Source organism: Canis lupus, chromosome 26 (assembly GCF_048164855.1).
Source record: "Canis lupus baileyi chromosome 26, mCanLup2.hap1, whole genome shotgun sequence".
Lineage (NCBI taxonomy): Eukaryota > Metazoa > Chordata > Mammalia > Carnivora > Canidae > Canis > Canis lupus.
This window is the reverse complement of record NC_132863.1, coordinates 34,685,054-34,710,274: the sequence shown is the minus strand read 5'-3', so window position 1 is coordinate 34,710,274 and position 25,221 is coordinate 34,685,054. Positions and strand designations below refer to the sequence as shown.

The window sequence follows — 25,221 nt, the reverse complement described above, 5'->3', positions numbered from 1 at the left end:
TTTTTATAGCTGTCAAGCAGTGGGTGCCAGAGTCAGATTGTACTGGTTCAATTGTTGTGGGTGATTTAGGCACCCACAGAGGCTAGGCACTTTAGGGAACATGGCCATTACTAAAAATTAAATTATATAAACTTATAATTAAATAAACTATATTAGAAACAAAGGAAACACTTTGTACTCAAGACTCATGACTTCCTAGTTATTTCATTAGATCTTATTGTTATCCATGGTCTTGATATTATTTGCGCCTATTATTTTGCACTATGTGTGGTAGAAATACTGCTCATCTCTAACCAACTCTGTGTTCAATGACATCACACTGGGAATTTGAAATCAGGTGGGAGTATTTATACCACAGAAATTGACAAATGGTACAAATTAGCACTTCCTGCTTCCCCCAACCTATTGTTAAACATTTATCAGCACACCACTGGCTGTAAGAAGTTGGTGGGAATAAAAGGAGTTTTGTTATAGCGATGTGTTGACAGATAACCAAAAACGCATAGTGACCTATCATCAAAAATTATTTTAATGATCTATGTACTAACAACTATATTAGGCCCTCCTGGGACTGTGTGGAAAGCAAAGATTGCAAAAACCATCTGACTTGCGAAAGAATATCTTACTGACGTGAAATCCACTCATTTTCTCAGTATATTTCTCAATCCGAGGGAAGGGTATGGCGAAAAAAATTGGGGAAAAAATTGCTTACCTTTAAATCCCTGGGGAAAAATAGGATCCACATTTGAAGCTTGCTTTACAGTCAAGGATCTCTCCAGCGTGAGGTTTTCCATCCTTTTGCTAATAATTGAGGGAAGAGGAGAAATCACTCCCAACTCTCTACTCTGCAAAGTATATGAATTCAGTTTGCCGACAGAGGCCAAAATACCCTGGTTATGAAGCCGTACCTCTGCCTTAGAAGGATACACACAGAAATCAATCAGGGTGAGAAACCAGTCTAGTCACCTTTGGTACTTTGATTAATTTTGATATGATGCTTCCTCCTAGTAATTCTAACAGTATCTGTACCTGGAGACCCCCAGAGGATTTCCACCTCCAACCCTTCCCTACAGCTTGGGGGGGGGGGGGTGTAGTGGTAAGGCCAACTCAACTTTCTTTTACAAAGGGTGGGAGCAGATCTGGGATAGACTCGCAGACTAGTTCTGAGAGACGGAACTTTTTCTGAAGTTCAAAACCTGGAAAAAGAAATCCCTTAAAACAGAGGTCAGCCATCGTAAGACCAAAAAGTCTACCCTGATGGGGTACCCTTGGTTTTTGTTCAGCCTGCTGCTAAAAAATGGCTTGCACATTTTTAAATAGGGAGAAAATCAAAACAAGGATATTTCGTGACACCTAAAAATTATACGAAATACAAATTTCAGTGTTCCATAAATAGTGTTTCATTAGAACACAGCCGCGTTCTTTCTTTTTTAAGTATTTGTGGCTGCTTTCGAGCTACGAAGCTGGAGTTTAAGTATGACAAGACACCGAATGGCCCGCAAAGATTGAACTATTTAGCTCTTTACAGGAAAAGTTTGCTGACCCCTCAAGCCTATGCACGTTCACGTCCCATTTGGAATGTGTTCCGTACCCTGGGGGGGGGGGAGTGTAGCGGGTTTGGGGAGCGCCGGCCTCCAGGGAAGACCCTGGGCGAGTCCGTGGCCTCAGTTTCCCCAGGTATAAAACGAGGTTAGACGCAGGGATCTCCGGGGGCCTGCCTGGGAGGACATCAAAAGAGTAAATGGGACAGGGACTCGGGGTGGATCTGGAGCGGGCGGCTGCGCGCCAGGCGGGTCCCTCGGGGTTTCCAGCCGCGTGGGCGGCCGGAGCGCCCCGAGGCCCAGCTTTCGCCGGGGAATTCCGGGCGGGGTGCGGCGGCGGGGCGGGGCGGGGCCGGGGCGGGGCCGGTCACCGCCTATAAGAGGGGCCGCACGCCCGCCGGGGCCACTCGCCTGCGCGCCCTCTGCGGACCGCGGTACCATGGCCTCCGCCCGCCTGCTCGCGCTGCTGCTGCTGCTGGTCGTGGGCACCCCCGCCGCCACCGCGGAGTCGGTAGGTGCCGGGGCATCCGGGGGGGGACGGGGGCGGCCCGCTGCCTCCTTTGTTCCTGGGGGCCTGAGATGGGGGGGGCGCTCAGGGGGCCGCGCCGCCCCCAACTAGACGCCGGGGCTGGGGAAACTTTGCTGGAAACTTGGCTCCGGGGTGACGGGGAGGCTCCGGGCCGGGGCGGCTCCCCCGCGCGAACGTGCGCCCCAGCCTGTTGCTCTTCCCGCCTCCCCTGGCCTCGGCCCCGCCGCGCGCTCCAGGCTCGGACGTGACTAAGCCGGTGTCACCTCTTCTCCCCCCACACTGGCGCCCTTCCCTGGTGACCCCGGGGCAGGCTCTGAGTCGCGGACCCCCCTGCTCGCCGTCCGTGAGCGCCCGCAGCGGCTGCTCTAGAATCCGACCGGGCCTGGGGACGAGGGGGCTGGCGTGTGCTCGGAAGGGGGAGGGGGACGCTTGTGCGGGGCCTGTATCACACACCCGGGAGTGAGGAGCTGAGCCCTGACCACAGGTCCGGCCCCAGCACTACCCCTGGCTGGTGACAGGGCAAGGCCCTGCCCCCCTTCTGAGTGTCAGTTTCCCTATCTGCCCAGGGGCTGGGCGAGCGCAGCAGGAGATGACCAGTGCTTCTTTAGGGTCCCTCCAAAGTTGAGACTCTGATCCTTCTAGGGCGGACGGGGAGGGGTGGTCTGGGCCCAGCGTTTCACCAAGAGTTGAACCTCTGCTTTCTGCGAGAATTCTGTTTATTTCTGCTGAACTGCGCTCGCTCGCTCGGGAAATCGGAGTACCCACCTGGAGTGGAGTAAAGGGGGTTGGGGGAGGGAAGGCTACAGTGAGCACCGAGAAGCTCTTCTCACTCGCCCGCTGGTCTCTGTCCTAGTTTACAAAGCCCTAGGCCACCAGAAGCTCCATTCATCCCAGCGACCATCAGGGGAAGAGGGTGGCTTCCCCATCTGGGAAGTTGGGGGAGCAGGAATTGATGGGAGAGGCTATCTGTCCCCCCAAGAACCCCAGCCCTGTGCCCCCTTCATGCCTTAAGCCCACCTCCCCTTTTAGACAGAGGAAGTCTGTGGAGTTTTATCATTGTGGATTCCTTATGGGGCTCCTTTTTCTCTGCGCTTGCTTGGAGGAAAGTCCTTTCTGCCTGGCTGGCTTCTGTTGAGGAATGCATGAGACCCTGAGAATAACCTGCCAGCACAATTGAAGGCAAGCAGTGATGATAGCAAACATTATGGTGTGCCTTATGGTGTTCTGATAGCTTTCTAACGGCTGTTCTAACTAATGGCCTATCAACTAGATTTAATTCTGACAGCCCGGCTGTTTACCTTAAATTGGTCCTGAGGTTGAGGAGGTTAGCTAATTTATCCAAGGCCACACAGCTTAATATGGGGCTGAGGCATTCAAATTTAGCCAGCCAGGCTCCCAAGTTCCTGCTCTTATGATAAGCTGTGGTCTGATGCTTTCTGAGGGGCTGCCCTTGTGTCCCATCCTCAGGTAACTCAAGAGTTTAGAATCTGTTGAGATTTGGGGCTGGCCAGCCTCAAGAAATTCTGAGGTAGAAGGAAACGGGCCCAGGGTGAGGTGACGACTTCCCCAAACTATGGGCAACCTTATGGAAAAGTTAATGTCTGAGCCAGGACTCCAGCTCACACCCGCTGCTCCCTGGTGCAGTGCTCTAAACTAGACCCTGAGAGATGTGTTGGAGTCAAGCAGCTGGGGAGACATCCAAAGGAATGCATGTTGGCTCCTGTGGGTAGCGTGGGGGGAAATAGAAAGCCCCAGGAGGTTAGGAGATCACTGCATGGGAGTCACATGGCAGTCCCGGGTGAGGGGCTGCTGAGTCTGCAGGTGCTTCAGGGTGAGGAGCAGACAGCTGTGTCCTGGGGGCAGTCGGAAGGATATGGTTTGGGGGAGGGCAGCTGTGTCAGCCCTACACATGGTGACCCATCATCAGCTAGGGAGAAGCTGGCCCTTGAGCAGCTGCTTCCGGAGAGAGGTATTGGTCTCCCTCATCCTGACCTCAGCACTCCCCTTCCTGAGGAATGTCACAGACCTTCCACCTCGAATTGGGTTACAGGGCTTCCCCTTTTGCCTCCCCTGTCCCCTTACTGCCAGGATTGTGGCCGGAAAAATCAGGCCTAGTCATAGTTGAGTAGATTTTTACAGGTGGAGGAAACAGGCCCACTGGAGAAGGGATTAGCTAATGGCAGTTATGATTTGTGGGGTGCTTTCCACATGCCGGGTCCGGTGCCCGGTCTGGTGCATCTTATCCTCACAGAAAGCCCAGCATGTGGGGATTATATCATACCCACTTTCCGGATGAAGGATCTGAGGGTCCCCCTCCAGTAGTGCTAGTGAGGCCCTTCCCAAGTTTTGGGTGTAAGCCAAAGGCCTGCCTTCCCCTTGGGTGGTATCCTATCCCCACCACGAGGGCTTGGTGAAGTTTTGGGAAGGGAACCCAGTCTGAGCAACCAGTCTCTTCCCTGGCAGGGCTTGCTATCCCAAACCAGTTCTTCCTGTCTACCTGACTGCCTTCCTGCCACTCCTTCCCTAGCCAATTAAAGACAGCCTTGTTTTGGGAGCTGGACCCCCCCAGAAGTGTTGCCGCCCAGGGGCACAGCCTCCTGATGTGGCACCAGGCCCCGTGGGTTCTGGGGAGGTGTACTTTAGCTTAGAGAGGTTTCTGGTCTCCTTGAGAATTCTTTCCTTGAATGCACTGAGGTTGGATAGGGCAGGAGCATAGGGGGTCTGGGACCCCATGAGTGGCCAGTGAGAGCTCTTTGGAATTCTTAGAAGCCACAGAGAACCACCACGGAAGATATTTGGGGCCGTGGTTTAGAGGGTTCTGTGGGGTTGACATTACCCCATCTGTAAAATGCGGTTTGAAACAAATGACCTTGAGAGCCCTTCTCGGCTCAAGTATTCTATGAATAAATACCTATTCTTTGGAAGAGATTGTAGAAACCCCGGACATCTAAGGCATTGCCTCCCTTGAAGAGACTTAGTTTGTGAGAGAATTAGTAAATATATCCCACCAAAATCTGAGTCGTATGCCCACTCCCCATCCCCCAACCCGACCACACATACCACTTCCACCCACACACATCCCCTGGGGCAGGGGAGGGGGGAATTTCTGCTCTATTCATCTTCAGTGAAATACTTGTTCCTCAGTTAGTCCTCAGGAAATGTTTGTACGAATGAATAAACTCGTGCATGTAGCTTCATTCTAAAAGGTGCGTTGAAATTATTATCACTAATCTGAACGTCTTCCAGGGATACCGTGAAGTAGATTTTATTTTCTACGTGTTTATTTTTTAAAGATTTTATTTATTTATTCCTGAGAGACCTAGAGAGAGGCAGAGACATAGAGGCAGAGGCAGAAGGAGAAGCAGGCTCCTCGCAGGGAGCCTGATGCTGACTTGATTATCAATCCCAGAATCCTGGGATCACACCCTGAGCCCAAGGCAGGTGCTCAACCGCTGAGCCACCCAGGCGTCCCTATTATCTACATTTTTACAGGAAACTGATGCTCAGGGGAAGATAGTGGCTTGCCAAGGTCAGGACTAGGTCTCTCTGATAATACAAGGTGTCTGGTTTGAGCACCCTGAGAGGACATTCCAGATGAGGAAATCGGCTGGTTTTGAAGGCAGATACTTTGAGTTCTGCTTTTGACCTGCAGGGTGACCTTGAGTAAATGTACCCTATCTCTGGGTCTCAGTGTCCCCAACTCTATAATAAGCCCACCTTGAACTAAACCCCTCCGTGGATCCTGCCTGCCCTGAAAACACACCAATGGCGGGGAGGGGAGCTTTCTTGGCCCCTTTGGTAAAGATTCTAAACAAGAGGACAAGTTGGGGGGTGGGGTACAGGGAGGTGGAGACATTCAGCTCCTGCCATCCCCAGCTCCTGGAAACAGAGGGCATTTCCAAGGACTTGGAGTGCTGGGCCGTCTTGAATGAGGAGCTGGGAGAGCCAGGCTGGGCTTCCCGCCCCAGTTCCCTCTAGGGAGGAATTGGCTTCTAGTTGTTCTCAGCCTCCTGGATTGGTGGGTGTGATTTCCAAATGACCATTGAAAATTGGGGGAAGGGGCTGGACAGGGCCTGTGAGTCACTGGAGGAGAGCCGTGGCTGGCCTGAGTCACCCATTTCCTTTCAACCTCTTGGCCCGAAGGATGATTCTGGTGGGGGTGTTGGAATGGGCTCTATAGAGTTTTACCATGTCCTCTGAGACCCTATTAGAGATAGTATCTCAGCGTCCTGGACCTTGAGGGGGTGTACAGGGAATGCCAGCACTAGACGCCAGACCTTCTCAGTGCCTTGTCTGTGGGTGGGCTTTGACAGGGTGCGAATTCAGCCAGTCTTCAGAATTGGTCTTTGGGCCTGGGCAGAGCAGGTGTTGCTTTGTTTCCCTTAAAGCAGAACTGAAGCTGCCCCTGCTCTGAGCCCCCAGAGTCAAGCTGGTACAGTCCAGATATGGTTGAACCCCAGGAGTCTCTGATTTTTCTGATGCCCTCTCCTTGCTTCCTGGAACTGGCTGGAGAGCAGTGGAACATTGGTTTGGGACTTAGGCAGACCTAACTTGCAGAGGTGTGAAGTCTACCTCTAACTAGCTACATGGCTGTGGGCATGTCACCCAGCCCCCCAGCCTCTGCTTCCTGGGCATTGTGGGGAGGCTGGGAGGAGGTGACAAGCCTGCAGTAAAGTTCCCAGTGTGTGCCTGGGAGGAAGGCTGCATTCTTAGTGATAGTGATGCCAGCTGGTTCTGTACCATTGAAGATCCTACTCCGAGTCCCCCTGGAACACTCTCTTCCCTCCCCCCAACAGCTGCAAGGTGGAAAGGGAGGAGTCCAGGGTGGGGCGGATGGAGTTCAAATCTACTGTTTGTTTGTTTTAGAAGTGGACTGTTTGCTAATTATCAGATGGGTTTATATTTAAACAAGAACCAGTTCTCGGCAGCCCCACCCCTCCTGCTGGGATCTGTAGGAACCCCTTGCTGGGCAGCTTGTGTCCTGGAGGGTGATGGGGGGCTTGCTAAGGGTATTGTACCACCTGGACACCACACAGAACAGGGTCGCCCTCCTGCGTTGGAGGACAGAGTTTCTAGTCCTACGGAGGCTGAGTGAATTGCAAGCAGCTCTCTGGCCTTGGAGAGGGGGTGTGATGGTGGACAGGAAGGTACACAGTGTCTGAAAAGCCAGTTTTCAGTGTAAAGCACCCACAGAGGGAGGGGAAGGCCTGTGTCAACAGTTGGGGCCTGATTTAACCCTAGAAGTACTGGAAGCCTGACTTCTTGGGCTGGTTAGTTATTAATGCACTAGTGACCTTCAGGCACGTCCCTGCACCTGGCCAGGCCCTTTGGCCCTGTTTGCTGGAGGCAGGGTGACTAGAAGTGGGTAAGTTCCCAGCCAGACAAGCCTGAGTCACCACCTCAGCTCTGCTGCTCACCCAGGAACACGCAGTTAGTTAATAAGTCACTTTACCAGTGCATTCTCTGTAAAACACCTGTGTCATTCAAGGGTCATAGTCTGTGTTTGGCAAACTGGTAAAGTGCTGGTCCCATCTTAGTTTATTCTTAGCAGCTACACAAGGGTTCTTAACCTGCCCAGATATTGGCTTCAGGGGGGTGGTAGCTGTGTGCATGCTGAAAACGTAAACCGATAGTTCCACTTCTTGGGGTTTAGAACTTTTTATCCTTTCTAGAGGGCTCCCGGAGTCCCCAGGAGATACTCTGTGATTTCAACAGTTCTTCCCAGCTTTGGCCTTCTACAATCCTGCCTACCTATCCCTGCTTCTTGTCACCACCTCTGGGCTCCCAGTTACTCACCACCCTCACCCTCTGGCCAGTCCCTCCTACTCAGCACCCCCTTTAAGCTGCCTCTCCTCTCCCTGGCCCGTCCCTCCTCCCCCCTCAGGCCGGGCGGGAGCTCTGCTGCCCCAGTTTTCTCTGGCACAGTAGAGGAGGCTGTGGCTGGTCAGGTGACACCTGGGGTAATGGAAAGGGGAGGCAGGGAGAGGCTGGTATGTGTGGAAACAGTGACTTGGTGGAGCCTGCTGGTGGCGGCCAGGCCTGCAGGACTGGCTGTACCACTCGGACCTCAGGGCATGGGGGCAGGGATGACCCGTGGCCGGTCACAGGGAGCAGGGACACTCCTTCCCCGGGGGAAGACCGGCTGGGAGAGGTCTATGGGACAGACTGACCCGGGCTGGAGCCGTGGCTTCCCCACGTGTGGGAGGGATGCTGGGAAGGGGCAGGAAGCCAGCACCCAGGGCTGATCTAATCAGCCAAGACAAGGCTATCGGCTCTGCTCTTGAGAACACGGGAGGCTTGTTTACGGCCTGCCCTTAGATCCAGCAGGGACTTGGGATCTGCTGCCTAGATTACAAGCCCGAGCTTCAATGCACCTCTGTCTCTGCGGCCCTCAGGGAGCCAGCCCCCTCCTGGCTGTCTCCAGCGGTAATCGGAGCAGTGCCCAGCTTGGTTACCAGGCCCGAGACAGAGGGAGGCTTGTCTCTTTGAGAACCGTCTTTTACAGGTGGGCAGGCAGGCCCAGGGAGGAAGTCTCCATCACCTGCTGGCAGGGGGATGTCCAGAGCGGCAGAAGCTTCCACCCCACCCCCATTCCTAGCTGGCACCCCAGGATCCTGGAGCCCTTGCTGTGGAATGGGTTTCCCTGGGGGGTTGGTGAAAAGTTAGCTGCTGGCAGTGCCAGGCCTGGCTTCTCTCCTGAGTGATTGTGTTCAGAGTAACCCGACCCTGGAGTGGGCAGAGCTGACATTCGAACCCCCACCCCCACCCCCACCCCCAGACCTGGCTTAACCCTTCAGGTACCAGAGCACCAGATTTTGGATGGGTGTGTTTCTTTTTGACTTTTGGATTTTTTTTTTTTTTTTTGTCCCCAAAACAAGTCAGGAAATACCCTGGGGATACAGGTCCTTGTGTAGAATGTCAGGTGTCTCTGGTCACTGCCATTTGCTCTTTTTGGAAAGATACAACTGAGTTTCCTCTGTCTCTGTCCTCTTCGAACAGGTGCTCCAAATTGGTGACCTTGGGCAGGTCTCTGGATCCTTTGTAATTTCAAGGGAGCTGATTGGTTGTTAAAGTCTCTGGTCTCAGAAGCAAAATAAATACCCTTTATAGGCATTAATTCAAGATTTGTGAAGCACATCCTTCCATCCACTGATCATCTTCTTTCTAGTAATGGAACTGCTTCTACAGCTTTTCCCAGGTCTCTCTGACCCTTTGAGCACTAATCCCTTTGGCCAGAAGGAAGGCAGGTGGGCATTAATAATAGCTGCTACTCATTGAGCACCTGCTGTGTACCAGGCCATATGCTGGGTCCCTTGCACACACTAATGCATTGCACTTAATCCTCATCATCCTGTAGGTTGCTCCTAGCTCTGGTTATCAAAAGAAAACTGAGGGTTCGAGATGTGATGCATACCCTGACTCTTGTAGTTAAGAAGTGGCCAGGCTGTGCTTTGCTTGTGGGTTACCACTCTACTGGCAGATCCTTCATTTCTGCCTGGGTATAGAGTTCTGATGGTGGCTTCCAGGTTTGCTCATTCTGGGGGATATCTGACCCTTCAGAAAGGGTCATGGAGGAAGATAGTGACTGTACCAGAGGCCCCTTCTGGGGATTTCCTGTCAGGACCAGTCTGGTGGGTTTAGTAGTTTGAACCCACTGTCCTTAACCCACACCTCCCTTCCCCCGCTGCCCCCATGCCCATGAATTTGGTTGTGAGGTTGTCCTTCTGGTCTCTCACCTCCTGAAAGAAAGGGCAAGTGTGTTCCTGACCCTACCTCTGCTGGGGAGGAGCCTGAGGGCAGGAGGGTTGGGGGTGAGTGGGAGTCTCTTTTCCTCCCCCCAGCTCACACTTAACCAAGCCTGAACTTCTCCCTGGTGCCCCAGCCAAGTTTTTGTTCTTTTGTTTAAGCAATATCACTTTCACCTTTGTTTGCTCCCTTGGTGGAGCCTGGCCTGGCAGTGTGGCGTTGGGGTGGATAGGGGACGCGTGGGTGGCAGTGAGAAAGCTGGTTGTGGCTAAGGCATGGTCTTGAGAAAGGTCTAGGTTCACAACCCAGCTCCGCTGCTTTCTAGTTGTGTCACTTTGGGTAAAATACTGCACGCCAGTTTCCTGCAAAATGGCTGGAGCGTGTTACAAGACGGTTGTGCCAGTAAAAATGAACTCATAGAGAGAAGAATCCAGCTCGGTGTCTGGCACGTAGTGGATGCTTGGGCTAGTCACCCCAGCCCCTATGCCTTTACTTGGTGACTAAAGCTATAGGACTTTGGGATAGGGTGGGTGACCTTTTCCTAGCTTCATGCCTATAGGGTAAGGACTGGATGTGGAATATGTCTGGAGTGACAGCTGAGGCCTGTGGGTTTGCAGAGACCTTTAGTTTTGCAGCCAAAATCCTTGAAGCGGGGAAGGAGGACAGCTCCAGCCTGAAGCCAGGAGCCCTAGGTTCTAAGTCTAGTTCTGCTGCCAACTGCTTTGGGTGACCTTGGCAAAGTCCCTTGTCTTTTAATCTGTTTGCTGGGTTATAAAATGAGACCGTTGGGCTTAGTAGCCTCGGATACCTTCTGTTGGCAAATGTTAGATCCTGTAGAACAGACAGCACCTATCCCTTCTTCTGTAGATAATCTGGGGAGGCATCCAGCATCTCAACTACCAGGTACCAACCCCAGGTGCCCACCAGCCCTGGGGCAAGCAGGATCTGTGGGATCCAGGCCCACTGATGCATTCAGCTGGTGATTTCTGTTATGGTCTGTGAGAAAGGGGACCTGAGGGCCCAGAGAAGGTGCCTGTGTGTGCACACGCACACATGAACACACAGTTCCGGGGCGGGGATGGGGTGAGTGGAGAACAGATGGAGTAGGCTCAGCCAGGAGCCGGGTGGAGTCCTCTCTGGTCAGAGCTGGGTCTGGCTGCTGGGTGGCCTGGTTCTTCAAATCTACCCCAGACTGAATGGGCCTTGTCTGCAAAGCGGGTGAGGCAAGGGAGGGCTGTTGGCATGCCCCCCACTCTCAGACACACAAAGGGATGTTTGCCCATGATCCCATGGAGCTTGGGCCTCTTTTGATGACCTGATCTTAAAGGGTTCCCACTTGGGAATTTACTTCTTGCCAAGAGTCGTGGGCAGAGAGGGGAAGAGAGGGTGCTTCTAAGTTGAAGAAGGATTTTCTTTCCTGTGTCCTCGCATGAGCACACCGCACAAAGCTTCTTCCAAGCCTCGTGACTTGCTGGAGGAGGGTACATTGGCTCCTCTAATGCTTGAGAACCCTGGAATAGGTGCTTGGCAGGGTCTACTTCTAGCCATGCCGCTGACCTCTGGTGCCCTGAGACAAGCTGTTTATCCTCTCCAGAATCCTCGTCTAGAAAGGAAAGGGGAGGGACCACCAGGCGACCCCTAAGAGGTCTGAAATGCAAGCAAATCTGGGTTTCAGCTTTGGTTTCCAGGCTGCCATACCTGCCTCCTCTCTTAGCCTTCGTTTAGCTATTGTAACGGGGGAGCTGGTAACTCTCAGCCAATCAGCATGCTAATCCCGTGGTTGTTTTGAAACACCCCTTAGCACTTGCACATAGTAAAAGAAAGGAAGGACGTGTAAACAACATTCCAGGGCTCCTGAGGGTGAGGGTTGGTGGGGAGGGTCTCTGCCTGAAGCCTGAAACTGTGCCTGAAGCCTGACACTGTGCCCCACCGTGGTGGGACCCCCAGCCCCCTGTCTTGAGGACTTGGAGCCATGACTCCCACAGCCAGTCTGGTCTCCCTGGCCAGGTCGACCAAGTGGCCATAGTACCATTTTTCTCTCCTGGGCTGGATTTGGCCTCCACTCCCCAGGGCTCCCTCCTAGCTGGGGTGATCAGGCACTCTACTTCTATGTGTGTCCGTGCAGGGGTTCATGTATATGTGGTTAAAGGCTCAGGTGACCCATGCCTGGATTCTAATCCAATGTGGCCACTTTCTGCCAGTATGACCTTGTGGCTGGGCAAGCCACTTAACCTTCCTGCAGCCCTGGTTCTACTTCTGCACAAGATCTATCAGGAGGACCTCCTTCATGCTAAGGGCTCAGGAGGTCCTGCTCTTTCAGATTTGGGGTCTGGGGAGGGGATCTGTGGCAGGGGGTGGGGGTAGGAGCGCAGGGACCTCGCCCTAGGGACAGTTTCGCAACCACCACTGAGAAGCCTTTCTCCCAGAGCTGCCAAACCAAAGCCACAGGCACGGGGCTGTGTGCGGGGGCTGGAATTCCAACACCAGCAGCTCAGCAGCTCCTGATTCCCGAGTCGTGAAGTCATCCCCAACCAGGGCTTAACCCCTTCTGGCTCCCCACCCCCATGTGTGGCAAGTGTTCTGTAAAGATTCTCCCATCCGGTCGAAGAGGGCTACGTGCCCACTGCCTTCCCCCTAGTCTGACCTTCCTCCCTTCCGAGAATCCAGCATATGCCCTCGCGGGGGTGGAAGAGGGCACAACAGTCAGGCTCTGCCCGCCTCTCCCCGGAAGCCAGTGGAGGAAGGAAGCCAGTGGAGGAAGTAACGGGAGGATCCTGGATGTCTCCTGCACAGTTACCTTGTCCTAGGAACAGATACTCCTTGAGCTCCCCCACTGTGTCCCTGGCAGTCTCAACCTGGTGAAAGACAGCCTGGGGATCAGTCAGAAAAAGACACCTGGCCTCTCTACTCTGAGCTGCCTAACTCAGTTATGGGACCCTAGGCAGGTCACTGGCCTGTTCAGGGCCCAGAGTATCTCAAATTCTGTGAAAGAGAGGACAGGACCTCCCTGGCCTTTGTAGCTGGTCTTCTGGTGGTTCTAAGCAGAGCCCCTATCTCTTACAGTTAGGGGCTCTGAAAAGAACGGAGAATGTTTAGAGGAAGGGTGTGTACTGAACTTCATTGAAACCCTAACTCTTTTGGCAAATAGTAGGCACTTTCGCATTTGAGTTAATGTCGGGGGTGGGGGGGGGAGAGGATGAACTTTGCTCAGGGCTGCTGTTCTTTGGGAAGCCTTAGCCCCAAGCCTAAGAGGAAGAGTGATAGGCTGAATGTTTCCTACCCTTGTGAGTTCTGGTGGGGGGCGGGGGGCAGTTGGGGGTGGCGGGGTGGGGGGAGGACAGAGTAGCTGATGTACTATATAGGATCTTGGAAAAGTCTTTGCCTCCCTGGACCTTGATACTTTACCTTTGAAAGCTTATTGGTGGAAATGGGCTTAAGATTTTGCTGTGATATGATGGGCTGGGTCCCCATGGGGTAGGGATTGAGGACATTTGTGGGTGCTGGAGTGGATGGTCCATGAAGAACTGTGCCGCTCTGGTGCCTTGCCCTACCCAGGGTTGTTGCAGAACAGATTTGTGGGAGATGCTGGAAAGTTGAGTACAAGAGCGTGCTTATGTCCATGTGAGTCACCAGGTCTGTGCAGCTCCTGGCCTGAGGCTGCCTTGGGGTGTGGGTGAGACAGCCCTATCCGCCCCAGCCCAGTCTGAGTCAGCTGGGAAAGGTGTCCTGTTCTGAGCAAGACCAGCAGCCCTCTCCCTGCTGCTGGTCAATCAGCTATGACTTCATTTGCATCCTAGAACCCCCGGAGTGTCATACCCTCCAGCCCCTGTAGTTCTGCAGTCTGGCAGCTCTGTGCTGGATCCTCATTCTTCCACCTGCTACTCGTGTCAGAAGGAAATCCCCACTTCCCTCTGTTGCCTTTGGTGTTACGAACAGGGACTGACCCAGAGTACTCCGAAAACGATACCAAGTAATATTTAATGTTCTGATTATTACTGACTTTATGATTTTTTATTAGCCTAGAATGGGAAAGAGATTTGCCTAAGGTCACACAGCAAATTAGGGACCAGGAGGGGTGCAGGACCTAGGTCTCCGGGTTCTGGCCTGAATACCTTCTAGCACACCAGCTTATCTTACTGAATCCCCACTTCACTGCCTTTTGGGTCTCAGAGTCTGTTGTAGAGCACCAGGGTGCTGTTGAGGGGGCTGATGTGACTCCTTTTTTCATCCTAGATCCGAGAGACCGAAGTCATCGACCCCCAAGACCTCCTAGAAGGACGATACTTTTCTGGAGCCCTCCCAGATGACGAGGATGTAGGGGGCCCCGGGCAGGAACCCGATGATTTTGAGCTGTCTGGCTCTGGAGATTTGGGTATGGAGGATGTGGTGGGTAGGCCTGGGATCATGGGGCTGGAGAGTAGTGAGCTTGCCTTGAGATTTGGGTTTTTGTGGGGACTTTCCTACAGTGCTCCTCCGGTCTCAATAAAGGGGAAACAAAAGTAACTATCAACCCTTTTCAAGCTCTGACTACCCTCCTTGGGCGAGTTATTTGTTGCTTTGAGTTCACTTGTCGCTCTAGGTTTACTGAGCACCACCAGCCTGGACCTGTCTGCCCATGGCTGGGGGCCTGAGAAGGGGGTGCTAGAAAGAACTGTTAGTGTTTTCTTCCTATGCAAAGGAAAGGGACCAGCTCAAAAGTCTGCGAGCATGTGTGGGCAGAGGTATGGGGGAAGGTGCCCAGGCTTCCGGGGGCTGGACCAGGAGCCAGGGCTGTTCATGGTCATCTGTGACTCCCTGGCTGCTGGGCCAGACACAGCTGCTGAGAGGCATCCCTCCTCTATGTAGAATGGTGTGACAATTGGAAGTTTGAGCTTTGGAGTCACATAGGCTTGAGTTCCTACTGCTTCTCTGTGACCTCTAAGCCTGGGTTTCTAAATCTGCAAAATAGAAAAATCAGCCTTTTGGGGATTGGACTGAGTTAAAGCTCTCTTGGCACATACCAAGCACTCAGGACTTATTTATTTATTTAAAGATTTTATTTATTTATTCATGAGAAACACAGAGAGAGAGGCGGAGACACAGGCAGAGGGAGAAGCAGGCTCCCTGCGGGCAGCCTGATGTGGGACTTTATCCCAGGACTCTGGGATCACGACCTGAGCCAAAGACAGACGCTCAACCACAGAGCCACCCAGGCATCCTCAGGACATATTTTAATGTTGCAATTCCTACTATTTAGTAGTACAATCTAGAGTCTTCTTGAAGGAATCCCCTGGGGATCTTGTGAAAATGCAGACACTGATTCAGTGAGCCCTGAGATTCTGCATTTCTCACCCGCTCCCAGGTGATGCTGTTGGCCCCTGGATCCCTAATTACAGAGCAAGGGTTTGGAGCTGACAAAGCATCAGCTCAGCTACCTACCTGCTCAGCATTCTTGTGAAAGAGCCAGGGAGGCCAGTCTTTGGGGCTCCATTTGACAGATGAGGTGACTCAAGCTGGGGTGGGAATGGTCACTTGCTGTACAGTGAGCGTTTGAGGGCTGGTGTAAGTTGGGACTCCCCCCAACCCCCTCAAGCCATGGCTGAAGAAGGAGGAGGTTCTTTATCTAAAGATACGTGACTTCACACTCACACAGCCTTTCTGACCTTCCAGATGACTCAGAGCACCGCCAGACCTTCCCTGAAGTAATCCAGCCCCTGGTGAGTAGTTATGTGCTTTTGCCTCTCCCCACTTGTTCCTCTTTGACACCTGTTGAGAGGGACCCATAAGTGAGGGTCTGACCTCTCACTCTGTAGGAAAGCTTTTATTTGTGGCCCTGGCTCCTTAGAGGCAGGCACAGCTGTGGGTCGTGGCTAGGCCATCCTTCCTGCAGGGATAATCACTGTCAACACTTAGAGGTGTTTCCAGCCCCTTTACTGTGCGTTTCTAGGTATTTCCCAACGTTAGTATCAAATTGTATATGCAGTTTTCTGTGCTGCATTTTTCACTTGAAAGTGGTCATGAGTTTATTATATGAATTTATTTCCTCACATAATTAAGTGTGCTTCCTACTCATTTTTATAGGCCACATAATCATAGTTCACAACTTTTCCCTTACTGATGGAAAAGTTAGTTGTATATGATTTTTTGATATTCTAAAATTATAACACTACAGCAAGCATCTTTCACTCAAATGTCTGATTAGCTCCTTGGGATAGAATCCCAGGGACAAAGTTCCTGCCTTAAAGGACCAGCGATTTCTACAGTTTTGCCAGACTGCCCCCCTCCCCCTGCCTCCCCCCTCAGCAGGGGTGGTTATTCTCAAATACCCACTACCAGCAGTGAGTAGAAACACCTGCTTCCCTGTCCCCTTGGTCACATTATTCATTCCCCATTTGGGAGTCTATTAGAAAGGTTGAGGGTAAGCATTTGATGGCATAATTGATGAGAAGTTGGTGCTGCTTTGTGCTCCAGGACCACATGGTTCAGCCAGCAAGATGGCAAAAGCAGACTCCCTCCCTGGCTGAATGTTTCCATCCCCTGCCCTGGGTTTGTCCCCAAACCATGCTGAGTGTTGATCTCTCTTCCTTCCATCCCATCCAGGTGCCTCTAGATAATCATATCCCTGAGAAGGCAGGGCCTGGGAGCTGGGTCCCCACCGAACCCAAGGAATTGGAGGAGAACGAGGTCATCCCCAAAAGGATCTCACCCTTTGAAGGGGATGAGGATGTATCTAACAAGGTGTCCATGTCCAGCACTGCTCAGGGCGGCAACATCTTTGAGAGGACAGAGGTTCTGGCAGGTAAGGTCCTCACCAGATACTTCAAAGGGGGAGAGGACTCAGAGGAACGTAGTGCTGCAGACACAGGATGCCTCGGGCCCACTGGGCTCCTTGGTACCCTTCCTGCCCTCTGCAGGGTGCCCTGGCCCCCAAGGACTATACCTCCCTAGGGGCTGGCTCTGACTGGGGGAGGGAGAGGAAGAATTGCATATCAAGGCTTATAAAGAACAGCCTGTGTGTCTGTCACTTGCCTTAAGTCCCTTTGTGTTGTTTTTGAAACATTTGCATAGGCCTGGGGTTGGTATCTAGGGAGTTAATTATTAAACATCAATTTCCCCTGAAAGTCCAGAGAGTCCTCTGGATTGGGCTGGGGCTCCCCTTCCCCTTCCCTCTGCTCTATTACTTGATAGCCTTGTGACCTTCCTTGGCTGAGCAGCTTTTTCCAACCTCCGTTGAGGAGGTGAGTCTCAGTTTCCTCCTCTGTAAATGGGTACAACGCTACCCCTTGGGTTGGTGTCATAACTCCATGAAAATTAGAATCTGAAGTAATTTGGCAAGCTGTAAAGCGCTCTTCTGATTTGTTGGTATAATCTGTCATTGAGTCTTCATTGACTTTTCATTTAAGGTGGCATACCAGAAATCTTCATATGGCAAATGAAGGCACTGTGAGGCCTAGAGAGGGGTTTGGTGCTTAGCCTGATGCAAGAACCATAGGTTCTTGACTGGGGGCAGCAGGTGGGAGCAGGGGGTGCTATCATGGTGGAAGCCCTGTGCTGGGGTGGGGCTTCAGGTGTGGCCTTCAGTGGATGTGGTGACTGACACTCCCTCTCTCCTTCCCTGACAGCTTCAGGGTCTCCAAAGCTGGGGATGGGTTGTCAGAGGGAACTCTCTTTTCTGGCCAAGGTTTATAGGCCAAGGGTCTATCTGCATGAACCAGCCTGGTGAGGGGGTACTTGGTGTTCTTTCTACTTTTCCTTGGCTGCAATGTAGGAAGGGTAGGGGATGCTGTTGGAACTCAGGAGGCCCTTAGAGACCTTTTAGTCACCTAAGCTTCAAAATATTTAGTAAAACATCCCCCATCTTTTTTCAACCACTTTTAGCTGAGATATGTGGGATTAGCACAAGGCTTTGCTTTCACCAACTAAGGGTTGTGCTGTTTTTTATTTTATTTTATTTTATTTTATTTTATGTTATTTTATTTTATTTTATTTATTTCATTTATTTATTTTATTTTATTTTTTTAAAGATTTTATTTATTCATGAGAGACACAGAGAGAGGCAGAGATATAGGCAGAGGGAGAAGCAGGCTCCCTGTGGGGAGCCTGATATGGGACTCAATCCCAGGACCCCAGGATCATGACCTGAGCCAAAGGCAGACACTCAACCACTGAGCCACCCAGGTGCCCAGGTTCTGCTGCTTTTATTTATTTTTATTTTTTAAAAGTTTTTATTTATTTATTCATGAGAGATACAGGGAGAGAGAGAGAGGCAGAGACACAGGCAGAGGGAGAAGCAGGTTCCATGCAGGGAGCCCGACATGGGACTCAATCTTGGGTCCCCAGGATCATGCCCTGGGCTGAAGGCGGCACTAAACCACTGAGCCACCTGGGCTGCCCGGTTCTGCTGCTTCTAAAGAAAAATTTAAAAACCACTGATCTAGTCCAAGCAAGTGTGTCTTGTAAATGGGGAAACCACAGCTTGGGTCACGTAGCAAGAGACAGAACCAAAGCCAGGCCATCTCTTAAATCTTCAGGTTGAGAATCATACATGCATAAGATCTTGATGTGGGAAGTTAATGTTGTTGCATTAGTTGAGGTGGGACTCTGTTCCAGCAGCATCTAAATGGCACCTGGAAGTTTCTCAAGTGCTTGCTAGGTGCCATCTCATCCATGTGCCCCCTCACTGAGTCTCCACAACCCTATCAGACACATATGGTTATCTGTACTCTTACAGATAAGGAAACTGAGGCTCAGAGAAACCAAATCACTTATGCAGAGTCCTCAAACTAGGCAGTGGTAGCCCTGGCATTTGAACCTTTAGCACAGTCCCTTTTGAACCTGTCCTTTAACCTTAACATAGTGGAGAGTCCCAGCACAGACCAAGGTCCTGAGAGAGGATCTGGAGGGGTATCAGGGAAAGGTGATAAAAACAGTAGCAGAGTTGATACCTCATTCCATGTGCATTTTCTGTATTTCCTGGGGTCACTTTGTGGCTGCTTTTTCTTAGAGTTTTAGCCAAGAAAGAACCTCACTGGGCTCCTCTGTGCCATTCTGCCCCCATTCTGTGCATAGATGTGGAGTGTGGGCAGGGATGGAAAATTAATCTTCTTAGCGCTAGTAAGACCGAATTAGGGGACTCAGTCTGCCACAGCAAGGATTCTGTGAGATATCCCTGCCCCCTCAACAAACAGGAATGAGCCCTTCAGGCGGGCCGGCATAATGCAGAACAGCTGCTCACCTGAGGTTAGCAGTGCACCTCTGCCTGACGCTAGCAGGTAACCTTGGGCAGTGCTTCTTTCTGAGCTGAACTGTAATCCTTAGGACAGATGAGTGAGAAAGTTACTATTGCTTTCATTTTGCAATGAGAGAGATGAAGGAACTTGCCTCATCACACAGCCAGTGATGAGTAATGGGAGTGGGTCCTAGGCCTTAGCCACCGAGCTGCAAACGTAGGAGTGTAAACCACAGTATGTAATTGTCTCTGACATAGTAGCATGGCAGTGTTAGCACGTCCAAGCTGTGTTCGGTAGTGTACACCTACGTGCATAGAGAACTTGTATACATGTCTGTAGAGTGTAGGCCCAGGGGCACCTGGACGGCTCAGTCGGTTAAGTGTCTGCCTTCAGCTTGGGTCATGATCTCAGGGTCTCAGGATCGAGCCCCACATCGGGCTCCCTGCTCAGTGGAGAGTCTGCTTCTCCCTCTGCCCCTCCCCCTGCCCCCGCTCTGTTCTCTTTCTCACTCACTCTCTGTCTCTCAAATAAATAAATATGATCTTTAAAAAAGCAAATAGAAGCGTAGGCCCGTGTAGGTGTGTGTGCACACAGAGCCCTCTAGACAGTGCGCTGTGCCAAGGCTGTGCTGTGAGTATGTCTAGGTGGATTTTTGCAGCCTGCAGGTTTGCTAGTCCCTGGCTGAGTGAGTTAGTGTTAAGCTGTTGCTGGGGCGGGCGCCTGGCTGTGGGCTCCAGCGGGGGTGGGTTGGAATGGTGGCTTTGCCACTCTAGCTCTGTGGTCTTCGGTGACTTAAGGTGAACCCAGTCTGGTTAATGAGGTCATGCGTAGGACAGGCAACAGCAAGGGGAGGGAGATCTGGTTGTAAGAGAGCTGACTGGGGAGTGGGGGAAGCGGCAGCGTACCCAAGGCCCTAACCCACAGCTCTCCCTGTTCTTCCCCTGCAGCTCTGATCGTGGGTGGCGGCGTGGGCATCCTCTTTGCCATTTTCCTGGTCCTGCTGCTGGTATACCGCATGAAGAAGAAGGATGAAGGCACCTATGACCTGGGCAAGAAACCCATCTACAAAAAAGCCCCCACCAACGAGTTCTATGCCTGAAGCACCCGCCTGGGTACTGGCTTAGGCCTCCTCGGGGAGGGAAGCCGAAGGATTTTGCAGGGTGGACGTTAGGGTCGGGGGAGGGCCACCTAATACTGACCTGTCGGCATCTCCAGCTCTAATTATGTTTCCAGTGTCAGATGAGACCTCATCTTCTGTTCCTGCCTGCCTCTTCTTGATTCTCTGGGCCTCGATTGTCCCGGCAGAAAAATGGGGTTAACACTTGGCTTTGCTGAAGGCAGGTGTGGGATTGGATCATTTCTTAATCTCACACTTCACGTGTGGGCCCAGCGTACAGCCTATCCTGAACCTGCCTCCCCAGGGCCCCTCTGAAGCTGGTACAGGAGTCCTGCTGGAGCTCTGCCCCCCAGCAGCCTTTTCCCTCCCTTCTGTGAAAAGGAGCTGGGAGAAGGAACTAGAACCTTTCTGTACCTTGAGATGATGTGTCTGTCAGAGGGCACTTGTGGCCACACTACAGGAGTCTGTGGTATACCTTGAGCCATTCTCGGTTCTTCCAAGTGACTTTGGGAAATCAACCTTTTTTATTGGGGGGAGGGGGGTGGGCAGAAGAAGTGAAAGTTCATACTGAAATGGACTTGCAGAGTATTTGTAAATCTGCTTTCAGCGGGGTATTTTTTCTTAATGGTTCATTCCTTGGTGCAGAGCCTCTGCCTGGGCAAGAGTGTGCCGATGCCGAGATGTTCTCCTCTCTCTTGCACTTTCCACAGTACCTGCTAAGTTTGTATTTAATGGTTTTTTATTTTTGTTTCTCAAAAATGAGAGAAGAGACGGAGATATGATTTTTATTAATTTTTTTTTTTACTATTTATAGCTTCAGACAGGGCCCTCTTCCCTCTTTTTCTTTAAATACCCTCCCCATTTTTTTTTTTTTTTATACTTAACACACCCCTGCTCATGACCTTGGCCCTTTCTGAAGCTGCTTCCTCTGAGAAGTAGCTTTTGCTGAACCAGGCTTCTAGCAGATCCCAAAATATAATGTAGGGGATGGTGGGATATTTGTGTCTCTTTTCTTGTAATATATTGTTATTCTTTCTTGGTTCTAGAAAAATAGATAAATATATTTTTTCAGGAAATAGTGTGATATGTCCCATTTGAAGTTGGCTGGATGGTTGAGTGAGTGGATTTTTGTGTTGCTGAGTGGGTTTTTGCCTCCTCCCCCCTTCCCCATTCCTGGTGCCTTCTCCTGATTGGGCTGGAATAATTGAGGGTAGTTAGTTCTACCTTCGTTCTAGCTTCTGCTTTGATCCCAGCTGGTGTTCCTTTGTTTGTTTTCTCCAAATTTACGAGAAAATTAGACAGCTGTTCTATCCATTATGGTGACCACTAGCCACATATGGTTATTCAAATCAATTAAAATTACATAAAGTTATAAATTCATTCCTCATTTACACTAACCAAGTGCTCATTTGCCATAAATGGCTCGTGGCTGCTATACGGAACACACAGATGGAGACCATGTCCACCTGTTGAGCCTCAGTGCTAGAGAACTAAACTGGCTTAACAGGTCCCAGCCCCAGCCTTGCTGGGGTGACCTTTGTCTCCCAGGGTGAAGGGGGCATGAGGGAGGGCTGATGGGGGCTCTGGCTCTGGAGCTTGTTATCTGTGACCCTCCCTGTCCACAAAGTAGAGGCCTGGGGCTTAGCCTGGGAAGTCTGCATCTTCTCCTGACCCCACTGGCTGGGGTACAGGGGAGTCACCCTTGCCCTTTGCACCTTTCACCACCACAACCCAGGGTCCCAGCTGGCTGGGTCCTCTGCACCGCCCCACCTCCCCCACCCATGTCCTTTCCTTCTGGTTATGTTGGGAGTGAGCACCTCTTCTTGTAGCCACTTCACACTGTTGTCTGTTACTTAATTTTTTTTTTTAATAAGAAGATAATAAAACCTGGTACTTTCTAGATGGCCTGTCTCTGTCATTTTTTTTCCTTGTCATTTTAAAGTGTGTGAGAAGTCATCCTTTCTGGGCTGTATAACCATTGAGATCGGTGGGGCCTGAGAGGACTGCTTGACCAAATGCCCTTAGGGGTGCCAGACACAGGAGGCAGAGCTGTGAGAAGCCAAGAAAGGATCTAGGAAGAGAGTCAGAACATGTACACGGACGCCTGTAGGCATGTTGCACTTGCCTTGGTATTTAATTTAGATGGCACTTTGTTAAAAAAAAAAAAAAACACAAAAAACCCTGGGTTAGGCGCTAACTATAGACATGATGTTTGGGGGGAAAAAAAAGAAAGAAATGATGTTTGGGGCACATGGGTGGCTCAGTGGTTAAGCATCTGCCTTTGGCTCAGGTCGTGATCCCGCATCAGGCTCCCCACAAGGAGCTTGCTGCTTCTTCTGCCTATGTCTCTGCCTCTCTCTGTGTCTCTCAAGAATAAATAAAATATTTTTAAAAAGGAGGATGCTCCCCATATAAATCCAGATTCCCCACTTCTTTCGGGAAAAATTCAAGATATGGCTACTCTCTGGCTGCATGGCTACAGTTGGAAGTTGCTGACAGGCAAGATCCTGTCAACGTAGCATCTCTGTCCACCTTCTGTCCCTTATGTCACCTGCTTGGCTGCTGCAGGCATTGCTATAGTTGGGTCTGGGCAAACCCCTCTGATGCCTCTCTTGATACTGGTAAGAGATTTTTTACCAAGGGGGAAGCCTGCACTTAGCTTGTCTGCAGAGTTAAACCTTAATTCCTAGGCCTTGGGCTTTGGTGGTCTAACCTCAGTGTCATGCCGCCCAGTGCCTGGCCGGGGTCCGTGGAAGGATACTGAGGAACTGGTAGTAGTAGAAGCAAACCCTCCTGTCACCTGCATGTGCCAGGACCCATTCTCTGCTTCACAACAGAACTCAGTTTATCGGCACAATAATTGCACCGACTAGGAGCTGTTAGGATCCCCATTAGATAGGTGGGGACACTGCAGCTAAGAGGTGACATAACTTGTCCGAAGTGACACAGTTTACCAATGGTAGAGGTGGGGTTGGAACCCAGGCATTTGAGCTCAGAAATCTACCCACCACCATACTTCCCATCAGAGGGTTGATGTGGCCCGAGGCCCCCTCACCAAGGCTGCTTGGGACCTGTGTACCCCACTCTGAAGCAGTGAGTCTGGTCCCAAGTCCCGCCCAAGCCCCACGCCACACCTTGGTTTCCTGAGCCCCATGAGACTTGAGGGCATCTCTGTTCCTCACAACCTGGTTCTTGCAGACAGACCTCACCTCCGTTAGACTTCTGCTGTCCAGCACAGCAGCTATTTGTCATGTGGCTATTTCAATTTAATGTTTTAAAAATGAGCTAGCCGCATCTCAAATGATCAGTAGCCACATACAGCTGCCAGCTGCTCTGGGACAGTGCAGACAGATGGAGAACATTTCCATTGTCTCAGAAATTTCTGTTAGGTCCATGGCAGGTGATGGGAGACTGGGGCTCACGACCTTGGGACTTGGATTTCAGCTTTTCCCAGCGGTTACCTCATTACCAACGGCCTACAGGGAGGTAGGTGAGAGCCCAGTAGGCAATAAGTGCTCAATAAAAGGCACTTCATCGTCATCATCAGTGCCATCTTTTGGGATAGGTATTAGCTCCAGAAGGCCCCTTTATTACCCATCGCTATGCAAAGTTACCCCCCAATTTAGGGTCTTATGACCACTATCTCAGAGTTTCTGGAGATCAGGAATTTGGGAGCAGCTGAGCCAGGGGGCTCTGGGATCTCATAAAGTCGTAATCAAAATGTTGACCAGTGGCTGGGCTAGAAGATCCACTTCCGAGGTGGTTCACTTACATGCCTGGCAAGTTGGTGCAGGCTGATGACAGGAGGCCCCAGGTCCTTGCTTGCCATGGGACCCCTCAGGGCTGATTTTATGTCCTCATTACACAGCCACCAGCTTTTCCCAGAGAGTGATCCAAGACAGCCAGGTGGAAGTTACAATGCCTTTTATGGCCAAACCTCAAGTCACACACTGTCACTTCCACAAAATATACTATTGGTACACAGGTCAGCCCCATTCATCGTGAAAGGAGACCACAGGAGGGCAGGAATGCCTTCAGGAGGCAAGACCCATTAGATACCATCTTAGTAGACCAGGCTATATATAGCCTGGTTGCTGGTCAACTATGGACAGGGCTTAATTTACCTAGAGCACTAACTCTGAGTGCAACTTGGTATAGTATTTTTTTCTGAGAATTGGGCACAGGATGCAAAGTGGATTTTAGACAATAATGAGCAATTTTGTTCACAATCTTGCCATTTCTCTGAAGCAGGAGAAGCGTGGACCCCTGTGTTGGGCAATGGGGAGGCCTATAGGCCAAATAGATTCCCTGTTGTCAGTAATCTGCTGTGTAGTTTTGGGGGGGTGGGATAGTCAGAATTCTAAGATGACCCCCAAGATTTCTGCCCCTTGTTGTAGACACCTGTATATCCCTTCCCTTTGAATATGGGCGGGACCTATAAATATGATGGATGCCACTTCTATGATTAGGTATATTAGACAGGAAAGGCGAAAGGGTTTTGTAGATGTAACTGAGGTCCCAAACTAGTTGATTTTTGAGTTAGTGAAAAGGGAGATTACCCAGGGTGGGCCAAGCTTAATCAGTTAAAAGCACTAACAAGAGGGTTTGGAATCTTCCTGGTAAGAAGAGAGGTGCTCTCCTGTTGGCCTTGAAGAAGCAAGCTTCCACGAGTTCTACAGCTACAAGGACATAAATTTTGCCAACAACTGTGAGCTTGGAATGGGACCCTTTCCCTCAGACAGACTGCCGTGCCACCCCTGGCTTGCACCTTGATTACGGCTGTGGGAGGCCCTTAGCAGAAGAAGACCCAGCAAAGCTGTGCTGGACTCCTGATCCATGGAAACCATGAGACAAGAAACTGGTGTTATTTTAACCTGCTCTGTTTCTGGTAGTTTGTGACAAAACATAGAAAACGAATACAGGAAGGTCACTTGCCTCCTGCAGATCATCAGTTTCCCCATCCATGATATGGAGGGGAGCGCAATATCGTGGGCTTGGCTGATTTTGCCCTGATGTATATATATCAGCCAAGCCCAGGACACCCCTCGCCTTGCTAAGGCGCTGATGGGCACACCTTCA

At 51.1% G+C, this 25,221-nt stretch overlaps 1 protein-coding gene across 1 annotated transcript; it reads left to right on the top strand.

The window, feature by feature from the left end:
* The first annotated feature begins 1,917 nt into the window (after positions 1-1,917).
* On the top strand, positions 1,918-22,042 carry SDC4 (syndecan 4). Its single transcript, XM_072801200.1, has 5 exons — positions 1,918-2,052; positions 14,050-14,188; positions 15,466-15,512; positions 16,396-16,594; positions 19,973-22,042. The coding sequence occupies exons 1-5, from the start codon at positions 1,981-1,983 to the stop codon at positions 20,122-20,124; spliced, it is 609 nt and encodes a 202-aa protein (XP_072657301.1). The 5' UTR covers positions 1,918-1,980; the 3' UTR covers positions 20,125-22,042.
* The last annotated feature ends 3,179 nt before the right edge of the window (positions 22,043-25,221 follow it).

Excerpts from the sequence above, each read along its gene's own strand:
- SDC4 (XM_072801200.1), top strand. The coding sequence starts at position 1,981 with ATGGCCTCCGCCCGCCTGCTCGCGCTGCTGCTGCTGCTGGTCGTGGGC. Across the intron at positions 15,513-16,395 it reads CTGAAGTAATCCAGCCCCTG|GTGCCTCTAGATAATCATAT; the intron begins GTGAGTAGTTAT and ends CATCCCATCCAG. Across the intron at positions 16,595-19,972 it reads GAGGACAGAGGTTCTGGCAG|CTCTGATCGTGGGTGGCGGC; the intron begins GTAAGGTCCTCA and ends CTTCCCCTGCAG.